The sequence below is a fragment of the Cibotium barometz genome, chromosome 18 (assembly GCF_041138505.1).
Source record: "Cibotium barometz isolate CiBa-2024 chromosome 18, ASM4113850v1, whole genome shotgun sequence".
NCBI classification, from domain to species: Eukaryota; Viridiplantae; Streptophyta; class Polypodiopsida; order Cyatheales; family Cibotiaceae; genus Cibotium; species Cibotium barometz.
This window is the reverse complement of record NC_141063.1, coordinates 28,965,509-28,978,721: the sequence shown is the minus strand read 5'-3', so window position 1 is coordinate 28,978,721 and position 13,213 is coordinate 28,965,509. Positions and strand designations below refer to the sequence as shown.

General features: G+C 43.3%; 1 protein-coding gene across 1 annotated transcript; it reads left to right on the top strand.

The window, feature by feature from the left end:
• Positions 1-901: 901 nt before the first annotated feature.
• LOC147629166 (coatomer subunit beta-1-like) lies at positions 902-10,439 on the top strand. The gene is made up of 4 exons (XM_086812418.1): positions 902-3,244; positions 4,964-5,473; positions 9,694-9,779; positions 9,878-10,439. The coding sequence occupies exons 1-4, from the start codon at positions 1,166-1,168 to the stop codon at positions 10,074-10,076; spliced, it is 2,874 nt and encodes a 957-aa protein (XP_086668544.1). The 5' UTR covers positions 902-1,165; the 3' UTR covers positions 10,077-10,439.
• Positions 10,440-13,213: the final 2,774 nt, after the last annotated feature.

Here is a 13,213-nt window from a genome sequence, read left to right as displayed (position 1 = left end):
TGGCAATGGCTAGAGCAGCTATTCTGGTCATTATATAGCCTGCCACCTTCACACGTGCAGTACCAAGGTGGTGCTTAGGATGTGGGGAGTGGTCTGACTGTGTACTCTGTTGCCACTGAGCGCGATGAGTGCAATAGGAAACCAATTATAATTATATACACAAAGGCAAACCATTCATGATAAAATTGAGGATAGGGGAGACTCATCCATGGGTGGAGGCATTCTCGCGCATGATTGGACGAGATGGAAATCAAGGTCACCATTCAGACCAAGAGAGTGGGGCTTGTAAGATTTCCAAATGTAATGTGATCCAACACTAGAGCCCACTCATTCTAGTTTCATTGCCCTCCCATATTTAGGCTACTCCCATATTCATTAATTAGTGGTTGCACGCGAGCACTAATTAATGAATACAATAAGGTTTAAGCCTTATACACATTTATACTCTCTCATGCATCGTTTTTAGTCGTCACTATCTCTCTCTTGGTCGTGAGGGTTTGTGTGGATTGCAACCAAAAAAACAACGTAAGGCGGAGGCGACATTGTTAATCTCTTCTCTCTCTCTCTCTCTCTCTCTCTCTCTCTCTTGCACGCGCACACACACATATGCACACGCACACGCACACGCATTGTGCTATTGCCTAGCGTGAAAGCGGTTTTTTTGAAGTCTCCAAAATGCTTCGAGACAAATCACCTTCTAGACAAATCCAATTTTTTTAAAAAATTAATGTCACCTCATTGCCTTAAGCCTTCACGTAGACATTAGAGAAAAAAACCTTACAAAAATTCAAAACTGACCTTAGGTTCTACTATTTGCCATTAATTAATTAATGGCCAAAAAATTTTGGCACGCATACTATTTTTTTTGGAAAACTTTAAATTTTGGTTGGAAATTCCAGGTCAGCAAAGAGACACATTTTATTTCATCTACGTTTGAAGAGCTCGGCAAAGGGCGAACGCAGCAGCTGCAGCAACTATATCTATATATAGCTGCAGCGGGAGCAAGCGAATCGTGTGTGGAGCTGCGTTATGCATTTCCTGTCTAAAATCTCATCTTGTTTTGTCTCTGAGGCCTGTACGGCACAGATCTACCCCCCATCGAAACCCTAACCACCTCCACAGATCTGCCATCAAATCCCTAATTTTAGCCTCAGATCTAGTTACCATGGCCATGGAGAAGTCTTGCAGCCTTCTGATCCATTTTGACAAAGGCACCCCCGCTATGGCCAACGAGATCAAGGAATCCCTCGAGGGCAACGATGTGGGGCGCAAGATAGATGGGATGAAGAAGGCCATCATGCTGCTTCTGAATGGTGAGACTGTGCCTCAGCTGTTCATCTCCATTGTCAGGTATGTGCTCCCATCTGAAGATCATACCATCCAGAAGCTGCTTCTGTTGTACCTTGAGATCATTGACAAGACGGATTCTTCAGGCAAGATCTTGCCGGAAATGATTCTCATATGCAACAACCTCAGAAACAACTTGCAACATCCCAATGAGTACATCCGTGGGGTTACCCTGCGCTTTCTTTCTAGATTGAATGAAGCAGAGCTCATAGAGCCTCTGATACCATCTGTTCTTGCCAATCTTGAGCACCGACATGTCTTTGTCAGAAGAAATGCCATCCTTGCCATCATGTCCATCTGCAAGCTCCCCCAGGGAGAACAGTTGCTGGGGGATGCTCCGGAGCTCATTGAAAAAACTCTAGTCTCTGAGCAGGACCTGTCGGCTCGAAGAAATGCCTTCCTGATGCTCTTCACATGTGCCCAAGACCGAGCTGTCAATTTCTTGTTGACTCACCTGGACAATGTCTCGAATTGGGGTGATCTACTTCAAATGGTGGTGCTTGAGCTCATCAGAAAAGTTTGCAGATCTAACCCTGCAGAGAAAGGCAAATACATCAAGATCATAATCTCCCTCTTGAATTCCTCTTCCACTGCAGTAATGTATGAGTGTGCTGCAACTTTAGTGTCGTTGTCGTCTGCCCCCACTGCAATTAGAGCTGCTGCAAACACTTACTGCCAGCTGTTGCTCTCTCAGAGTGACAACAATGTGAAGCTGATAATTCTGGATAGACTGCAAGAGCTGAAAGCTTCTCACAGAGAGGTGATGGTTGAAATGATTATGGATGTCTTGAGGGCCTTGTCCAGCCCAAATCTTGACATCAAAAGGAAGACCCTTGATATTGCTCTTGAGTTGATCACACCCAGGAACATTGATGAGGTTGTCATGACCCTAAAGAAGGAGGTTGTCAAGACACAGAACAAAGAGCTAGAGAAAAATGGAGAGTATCGCCAAATGCTTGTGCAGGCAATACATTCTTGTGCTTTAAAGTTTCCTGAAGTTGCTAGCACTGTTGCCCATCTGCTGATGGATTTCCTAGGGGACACCAATGTAGCATCAGCAATGGATGTGATATTTTTTGTCAGAGAGATAATTGAGACAAATCCAAAACTAAGGGAGTCTATCATTACTAAGCTCTTGGACACTTTCTACCAGATAAGGTCTTCTAGAGTCTGTTCCTGTGCTCTCTGGATCATTGGAGAATACTGCATTTCTTTAAAGGAAGTGGAAAGTGGAATTTCTACCATCAAGCAAGTACTTGGGGAGTTGCCTTTCTACACAGTAACTGAAGATGGTGAAGTAGTGGATCCAGCCGTTTCAAAGTCACAAGGACAGGTTAACAGGTCAGTGGCATTTGCTGTTGCAACTGCATCATCCAAGAGGCCAGCCGTGCTTGCAGATGGCACTTACGCGACCCAAAGTGCTACGTCTGAAATTGCAATGTCGGCTCCCACTCTGGCTTTGGGAGTTGCTGGTACAACTGCAAACCTCAGGGCAATTATTCTGACGGGCGATTTCTTCCTTGGGGCAGTGGTCGCTTGTACACTTACAAAATTGGTTCTTAGACTTGAAGACATTGAGAGTTCTACTGTTGTAGTCAATAAAGCAGTCGCTGATTCTCTGTTGATTATGGCTTCCATGCTCAGCCTTGGCCAGTCAAATGTGCTTCCTCATCCAATTGATGATGATTCCTATGATCGCATCACTCTTTGTGTTAGGTTACTTTCGAGTCCAACCAACATGATGCGGAAAGTTTGGCTGTATAGCTGCCGAGAGAGTTTCATAAAAATGATCACAGATAAGCAACACCGGGAAACAGAAGAGACAAAGGCAAAGGCACAGATCACACATGCACAGCCAGATGACTTAATTGACTTCTATCATTTGAAAAGTAGAAAGGTATACATGTCAGAACCCGATCTCTTACAAAAGTTCGTCTCTGTGCTTGTTTGATTGTGCTAGTTTGTAAAGAAGAATGTAAATTGCATCCATGCTTTTTCTTCATCTTGTATGTCAATTGTAGGCTGTAGATGCTTTCTTTGTTGATTTAAGATGTTTAGTGCTGCTGTATGGATGGGAGGCAACAACATTCCCTATTGGCCTTGTCCCTTCGTTGACTTCTCCCTCAAAGTTCAACTGAAGTATGGGTTGTCCTCTACTTCCAAGAGTACTCTACATGCTTTCTTATTACTCTCAAGTCTTATAACAATATTCACTTGCTAGACTTTTCTCTAGCTTGAGCAAGTGTAGTTTTGTTATACAGCAGCATTTAGCAATGCAAATGTGCGTCTTTCTCATGCTCTTACTAGTAAAGCAAAGACATCGTGAAGGAATCTGTTGGAGTGGGAGGAGGTTATTGGGACCTAGCAAGGGTGTAGTGTGTTAATTATCTTGGTTATGAAGTCTGTATATGTTTACTTACTGTTGCCATCGTGACTCAGTACAGGTATCGTGTACATTTTCACCTTAGTCTCATGTTCATGAAGTTACTAGATGTATAAAATGCTTTAGATACCTTCTAGCAGGACAACGTTTGTGAATGCACTTGCTTTGATTGTAGTCTACTTGACATTGATATTGGAGCATTGAAAGTGTGATGGCTAGTTTTCTGAGATAGAAAAATCATTCTAACTGCAGGAATGATTGAATCTCTGATAAATTATGAAGGTTAGTATTTAGCCTTAAGTCACAACCTGGTTGAGATGCAACGGATCCAGGCTAAAGGCTAAACCAACCTGCACACTCTTTTGAGGATCTCTCTAGAAATGCTTGTAGTATCAGCTGTTTTGTTTGCCATCTATGTCTCTGGTTACGATACCACTGTGGTCCAGGAAGCATAGAGGTTTTAGGGATTTTGACCTAAGTCACACAGAAACTCTGCTCAGTGGTCCCGACTCTTTGTTTTTGAGGAGTTGCAGATGATGCTTGGAATAATGATGAGCACGAAGCAACATTCGTTATCTCACTTAATCATGATAAGGTTACCATGTGGAAACACTCCCAGGATTTAGATGCCGGTGTGATGGGAGACTAGATGGCTCAAGTCCAAAAGATGCAGGCCAAAGAGTTGGGTAAGATTGGTGTTGACCGGCAGATAGTGGAGAAGTGGCTGGCCATAGGAGATAATGACAACTAGCCCTGGAACAACAGGACATGCTCAGGCAAGAAACTGAGGCGGCGCGGCATGCCACAGCATTGCAGCTGTTTTTTCCCAATTATTATACATGACCTGATGTTTTTTTAAAATTTAGGGCACTTTGGGCTTGGGCTGTTCTGTTTTTAGAAGTAGAAGTTAGTTTGTGCCAGTAATCAAACATGTTAATTGTTATGACTCATGAGTTTTAGCTTAGAGCTGGATGATTATGGGAGTCTCGGGTGAGGTCATTGATGATAATGGGATTCCATATTTATGCTGATGTTGTATCTGAATCAATTATCTGCTTTATGAAGTAACAGATTGCTTGTTTGGAAATGTATGTACCTTTTTGTTCTTGCTGTTTCCTTGCTTTTATTTATTTGCATGAATTTCTTCAGAGTGGTACCTAGAAAATATGGGCACTTGCATGGCATGTTGTTGTATGAATGATCTGAGAGTTTGGTGTGTATTGTTGTGTGCAGGGCATGAGCCAGCTGGAATTGGAGGATGAAGTTCAAGATGATCTTAAGCGGGCTACAGGAGAGTTTACCAAGGATGGTGATAACATCAGAAAGCTAAACAGAATACTGCAGCTCACTGGATTTAGTGATCCTGTGTATGCAGAGGCTTATGTGACAGTTCACCAGTATGATATAGTGCTTGATGTTACGGTCATCAACAGAACAAATGAGACACTTCAAAATCTCTGCCTTGAGTTGGCCACCATGGGGGACTTGAAGCTGGTTGAACGCCCTCAGAATTACACTCTAGCTCCAGAAGCAAGCAAGCAAATAAGGGCAAATATCAAAGTGTCCTCAACTGAGACTGGTGTGATATTTGGTAACATCGTTTATGAGACTACCAGTGTCCTTGACAGAAATGTGGTGGTTTTGAATGATATACACATTGATATTATGGACTACATCTCACCAGCAACATGTGCAGATGTTGCTTTCAGAAGCATGTGGGCTGAGTTTGAATGGGAGAACAAGGTAAAGTGTTGGTTTATAACTTTTCTAAGGCTTTTTGTCCTCTACTTGTATCCCATCTAGGGGAAGGTTTACATCTTTATGAATCAATAGACTATTAACCCTCTTGGAGCCTTCAAAAATCTCCAAGGTGAGGACTTATTAATAGATCACTAAAGCTCTAGAAGCATTGTCCTGCACAAGGGAGCTATGCCGTATATAGGTGCTGATGTGCTCCTGGAGAAGGCGGTTTCAGTGGCTGAAGGGCAGGAGTGAGATGAGCAATGCGACAGGTGTACGCACATGTGGAAGGCTTCCCTGTAGCTGGCCTAGCCAAAGTGTCTAATTTAAGCCCTTGCTGCTGGCTGCCCTTGAAGGGGCCAGCCTTGCTCTCCATGCTGCCTTAAGCTGTTCTGGTTTAACTACCTTTGCATGCTTTGTTGCTACTCTTTCTGTGACCCACCTGCCCTGTATAATTGAGATTAGCAGCCTGTCGGGGATGGGCTGCTCAAGAAAGAGGCCATGCAGGATCAGACTGGTGTTGTGGGCAGTGTTTGGGTGCTGGGCGCTTGACACAGGTCTGGACAGGTCAGGCAGCTGGGTGGGCATGTCGGGCGGGTTTGGGTAGGTTGGGCTGCAGGCTGACAAGCTGACCAGCAGATCAGTCATAAGGGGGCTTGATGGATTATAATAGCCCGCTCCCCCCCCTTCCACGCCCCGTCAAGCATCTGCCTTCTTCAGTCAGCCATCCAGCAGCCTTCAGAGCTCATAAGCGTCGTGCGTTTGGAGACAGATAGCAGTAGAGTTAGCCAGTGTTTAGGAAAATCACATACATTTCATCAACTTGGGCATTGGCCACCTAATCATTAAGTTTATGGTCATGGTTGGGAACAATTTTTTGTATTTTTAGTGTTTTCTCACTGATTTAATATAGAGTTCAGCAGTAGATTATTGGAATGCTTGTGTTTGTGCGTTTTGGCCCTTGGGCCTTCCACTTTCATTTGTTCTTTGTTAAACACTCGCATCTAGCGGATAGCCTTACACTCGGTATTAGAGCTTAGGTCTCCTAGAGCCTTGTTTCAACTAGAATTCTACGGTGGGTCTAGTGTGCAAACAGGGTATGCTGACAGGACACCTGGACACTCTATAGATGGGAACCACTACTGGTTTGTCCTTTTGAGCATAGGGTTTGCCCAATTTTCTTTCTTATCTACCATTCTGCTTGTGCGAGGGTCAGCTTAGAGAGCCAGGAGAGCATGGGAAAAGTTAAATTTTGCACCATTTGTTTTCTCATCACTATTCTCGCAGCCTATCCTTGATGCAAACAAATCATCCTGAGTATGGCAATGCAGCCTTTGGGCTGTCAACTGTTTGGGCTGTCAACTGTCTTGTTTATACTAGTGTCCAATGCCCGTCTCTTGGCCTAGTAAGTTGCTTGGACACTTGTACAAATAATAATCCAAGCGGGTTACATCTGTGTGCTGTACAACCCACTGACTGACTGTCGTAAGACCTTAGTTTGGGGCTCAACAAAATGCTCAGTGCGCATTGCTAAACTTCATATCTTAACTGTGATTGTGCACCCCGTACAAGTATGGCCACAGAGCACCCTAATGCAACGGTGCATGTGACAACTTCAGAGGCTTTAGCAGCTTTAATAACTCTTGACTGCTCCTAAATCAAAAGCTTAATACTTGAAACTTCGGGATTGAGAAGCTCTTGGCCAAAAGCTAGCATCCATGTCATGCACAGAGGTCTACACGAAAACGCATAGAAGGTGGTTGGCTTCTCACCACCCAACGATGCTTGTAAGGCACTAGCTGCTGTGGGACGTGTCTGTAGGGACAACTGGCCGTTGAAGCCAACATAGAGTTGGTGGATGTTGGTTTGAGCATACATAGCCAAGGAAGCAGAGTTCCTCAACCTGTGCTTATATGGGAGGCTCATGATGTAGAATGCAATAGGTTGGCCATTGTGACATGCAACAAAGGCTTCTTTAAACCTGTGAGTTTATGCAATCCACTTTACGTAAGAGAGAAGAGTTGAGAGAGAAGATGAGTGGCGACAGGTAATTGGGTCCCAATTACCTACTGAAACCCACCTTCCCCTCCCCCCTGCAAGCAGGAGTATTTTCTTGTATTACTTTGGAGAACTTGTACAATGATGTGAATGAACTGCCAAACACAAGGACGTGGAAGAGTGGGGACTGCCAAACATAAGGACGTGGAAGACCAGACGTTGGCTGAACCATATGCTGACCCAATAGCATTGTAGAAGACTCTATGAAGCCACTTATATAAGTCCAGAACTGCTGAGGATATACACATATGCTGGCTGAAGATGAGCGGACCTTCTATGATGCCTACGGGATGAAGCATGGGGTACATGAAGGCTGATTTGTATGCTTTAGAAAACCCGAAGGGTTTTAGGCACACATGCTCACTATCTACTTGATGAACTTCTGTGAAATGTGGGGCTGCTTATATAGTGACCTATGCTGGTCAGTGACCAAATGCTGCTGTCAGCGTGTATTTATTGCCCATGACTGAGGAAAATAAACATTTAATGCTGCACATGCCGGTCGACTGACATATTATGCTGGCCAACTGTGTATTAGTGGCTGGAAATGCTGCCGACTGGGATATAGGGGCTGCCCCTTGGGCTAGCCAATGGACTGGCCCATAACCCATGCACTTGCTGTCCCATGGGCTGGCCAATGGGCTTGCCCATGCACTGTACCTCAACATGCCTTTATATGCTTGGTTTAATGCATCTAATGGACTGACTTAACCATGCCTAGCCTCAGGTGACTTACATGTTTTGTTCTCCAAGTGGGTGAAGGGACTGACCTTGGCACCTAAGGTTGAGAGAATGACCTATGTAGCTCATGCCTGACATGTCCTGGATTGGGGCTCACAATGGGGCCATGGGATATGACAAATATTCCTAAAAAAAGGGTACTAATGATGTGACATGTTATACTGAATGCTGAGACAATGTGTTGCATACCACCACAGTGCAGGGTGCATGTGGCACATGAGGGGCCAATACTTCCTAAGGAGTTTCATTGGGAGGTGCTTGATTAAAACTTTTGTTAGGACTCAGGGAGATACATTTGCAGGTGCTTGTGTTGATAGGACGAAGACACAATGTTAGCTTCAGGACAAGATGCAAAGATCCATTAAAGTTCTCTGGATATCCAGTGCCTTGGGTCAGAGCTTACTTGTGTTTGTCCATGCTTTTGTGCTGTACCCATTTGGGAGCAGCACAGTTGATGACAGCTGCAGAGAGTTGTGCATTGTACAATCAAAATTAACTGCCTCTGCCAGGGACTGGCTGCCCAAGAAAGAGGCCAGGCAGAATGAAACCATTGTTGGGTAGCATCTGGGCACTGGACAGCAACAGATTTGGGCTGGACAGGTTTGGACATGTGGCGGACTAATTGGGCCAGCTGAGCGAGCAGGTTGGGCAGCAAGACGACCAATTGAGTAGCCATGAGGGGACTTGATGGCCTTTAAAGAGCAAACCCCCCCGTCCACTTATTCATCAGTCATCTACTGCAGTCAGTTCAAGCAGCCTCTAGAGCTCATTAGTCTGTTTGAAGGTGTGCAGCAAGGCAACCAATTGAGTAGCCATGAGGGGACTTGATGGCCTTTAAAGAGCAAACCCTCCCATCAATCATCTACTTCAGTCAGTTGTCAAGCAGCCTTTAGAGCTCATTAGTGTTTGTTTTAAGGTGGGTAGCAACGCGTTTCAGGAAATGCTTGCATTTCATCAACTTGGCCGTTTGCCTGCAGTGGTCACCTTTTCATTAGGTTTACAGACATAGTTGGAAACAATCTTTTGTATTTTGGAGTGTTTGCTCTCATATTAATATACAGGTTAGCAATAGGTTATAGGAATGCTTGGGTTTGTGCATTTTCAGTCATCAGCTGTCATTACTTCTCCATTGAACACTCAGACCTAGCCTATAGCCTTACACTTTCTGCCCCTGTTCCTTCGTTCAGAATTGGCCCCTTTACTGCATTTGATACTTTCTTTTTTGTAAAAGTGTATGCTGGCTTATAAAAGTCCCTTTTTCTGTAATTGTCTCTTGTTCCTTCTACAAAACCTGCTTATCAAGTGCAAGTATATCTTGAATTGGGTTGGTTTTTCAGCTTGAGGTGCTGTTTTTGTGATAGTGGTTGTTGGCACTCTTTCCTGTTAACATCTCATATACAATACTTCATATGCTGTCTTTACAGGTCGCTGTCAACACAAACATACAGGATGAAAAGGAGTTTCTCAACCATATTGTCACCTCTACCAATATGAAGTGCCTCACTCCTCCGTAAGTCCGTCCACATTGAATTTGGTGGATGCTTGAAAAACTTTTTGTGATAGAGGAGTTTTTTTTCTCACATTTTTTGTTTTTGAATTGTGTTGTAGCTCTGCCCTGGATGGAGATTGTGGGTATTTGGCAGCCAATCTATACGCCAAGAGTGTTTTTGGTGAAGATGCTCTGGTGAATGTCAGCTTGGAAAAGCAATCTGATGGGAAGTTGACAGGTTTCATCAGAATCCGCAGTAAAACACAAGGTATTGCTTTGAGTTTGGGTGATAAAATCACCCTCAAACAGAAAAAGTGATTTGTGGTACACTGCAGGCAGCGTGATTTACACTAAGCTCCTGGTTTTTGATGAAGTGAGAATGGGCTTGATGCAAACTTCAGTTTGGCTCTAATACCAAGCAGCATAAACTAGCCTTTGCCTAGATACTTCTCAAAAGCATGCCTGTGGTCCCTTATCTCCACTGGCAAACTTCATTTTCTTTAGATATTCATGTTTTTTTTTGGGTAATGATTGGCTTGCGTTGTGCAAGCAATCTGGGACAAATTTTGGCAGTTCGTAATGGTAGTTGAAAGATCTAGTGGCTTGATGTGGACGGTGGTGTACATGGGCTTTCATTGTGTAAGCCTCTTCTCAGTATGCTACTGTCTTGTTTACCAATCACTTTTGCTTAATGTCAGCTGTGAAGGTGTGCATGTGTTTTGGGGTGGGGGGGGATGATGGGGGGTTGGGGTTGGGGCGAGGGTTTCTATTGGTGTGGATGCACCTGCAAGATGCATTCAGCAAAGGCAGTAGTTACCTTCTAGAGGATTGCTTGCAAGGCTCTCAAGTTTCAAGCATTGTTTTGCCTTGCTACAAAGGGAGCCCCAGTGTAATGCTCTGATCAGGTGCTTGAATGCTCCCCTCCTCTCTTCTCTGTCAATCATTACTTTTCCTTCATTTTCCTCTATAAAGCATATCCCAACATCTCATCGCAGTGATTTCCTCACCCTTTCCATAGGCATGTACATCTTAATAAGATGCATGTTCTGTAGTGCCTGCAGGATTTTATTTTTGCAGTCTTAGCTTTGCATGTTGTTTAGGGCAGAAATACTTCATTCAAACGCTGGATCAAGTCATGAATTCAACTTCCTTTTCAATAACATTATGGATAGATATTTTCATTTTCCTTATTTGAGGATTACCGCTCTTGTAATTGTAATTTTTGTTCACTCTCATTGCAATTGCACATGAAATCGCTAAAGTCAGATCCTCCATCAATTCAATGCATGCAATCTAGGGATCGCTCTTTGACTGTCATGTGATGAGGACTCCTTGATTTGATCCATAAAATGTGTCCATTGTGCTCGTGTAATTTGAATGTGTGCCAAGCATTTCTTAGGCTTCCACCTAAGATATTGGCTGTATTGCTAGGTTATCTTGCTGAAATGTTGACCTTTTGATTCGCAAAGCTCAGGAAGATTTGCACTTGCACAATGAAACAAAACTCTAGATTGGTCCCCACCCCTTTTGTTTGCAGAGTATTTGGATCAAGATACGAAGTTGTGATTACAAGGTTGGCATGCCTCGTAACTCCAAAAATTTCTATTTCACCATGCACTCAAGAAACCAAAAGCAGACAATTGAGCATAAATCACTGAATTTTTTCTCCTAAATAACTCGATAATGACTAGCTGGTCCTGAGGTTTGCCACTAACTTTTTTTTATTGTGTGGTTCTTGTGTTGCACAAGCTGCCTTTTCTAGGCGGCGGACACGGAATTACCTTTGATTGACACTTCGGCAGCATGGGTAACTACAGACATGATTGGGTATGAATCTAATGCGTAAAAGGACGGTCCAATCACCGCTATAAATGTGCATGTCTTTTACCATACGAGTTCTGCATTTGTACCTGTGAATATGTGAAACAAGTATGGCGTGTTAAAGCACTCATTAATTTGTGGGTATTACTACTATGGGAGAGATCATATCCTCCATCCAAAAGTATAAGCACATTAATCCACACGCTTAACCAAAGTATTGGAGATTCTCCTTAACAAAAATCACCCTCTTGTTAAGGGTTCTTCCTCCAACTAAACCAAAATGCGTGGAGCAACAATGGTGCAAATCATCCCATTTGTGCCAAGCTGATCCAAAGCCCATTGTCTTGTGACCAAAAAAACTAGAAGCTCGATTCTCCTTGATAGGGGGTGGTCTATTCCTATTGCCCAAATTTTGATCTTGTTGAACAAACTTGTACACTATGTGAGTCTTCTAAATGATTGGCTCATACCACTCTGCAGGAGGGAATGCTTTGTCAAGCATTGCTAGCTCCAATTCTTTCAACTAGAATTCCAACATAGGTCATGTGATGAACTTCCAAACTGGTGATGAACTCCCAACTAAACTCTATGATGGGACACAGGCTTTGATTCCTTTTGTTCAACCTAAACTCAATTCTCAAATTTATCAAGCACATCTCTCTCTCTCTCTCTCTCTCTCTCACACACACACACACACACACACACACACACACACACACACAATTGAGATAAGTAGATTTTAAGTTAATGCGCTTGTCTTCTTTGCGATGAATAATGTGCATGGTAATTAACCCTACTCGGCATCCTCTACCTGTGTCCTTCCATCCTTTCTAGGAGCCCATCCTTCCATTAAATCATTAGATTTTTTTGACTTCTCCATCATGCTTTCAAGAGAGCCCCTTGTAACATTCCCTTCTCCAGCTCTTTCTCCACCCTTAGCTCCCAGCTCTCATTGGTTAGTTAGTTGTTAGACTTCACAAGTCTAGCTAAAAATAGTCTTACTTATCAAGTATGCAACGCTGCTATAACATTACACTGTGGAATTCCTAATTTCTAGCTATTGTGTAGTACAATTAATTTCAAGCATGTTTTGGTATGCATATGTTCTCCCTCAACTTTCCCAATGTCTATATAGAAGACATGTCACTCCTAGATCAAGCGTGTCCAAGGATGAGCAATGAGGATTTTTATGTGAGTAGCCGAGGTATGTTGCAAAGATCAAATCAAGTCAAGTTTTAGACGGCGATGAGGGTTGATCATATTAATAGCTCATGAAGTACCATGGCATTGAGGTTTGAAGGCACCTTTAAGACCATTAATGTGGTAGTTGGCAACCTAGATCATGAATTGCTATGGTATTGAGGTTGAAGGCATATTTAAGAGCTTGAGGAGTAGCCTAAATTATGTGACTTTCATATGTTTTTTGATAATACGAACTTTTGCTATTCTTGCTTCTAATTGGGATATTAGTGAGCAATTGAAATCATGCCAAGGTCTTTTTCAGGAGACTTCACATGCTTGCTTTCTCCATAGCTCCTTCCTATCCTTTTGTAAAGTGCGTTGGATGGCACCTTGGGCTTAATGCTAGCTGTATCTATCTAGTGGGACTGAATAAGGACTCAATAAGGGTTTAA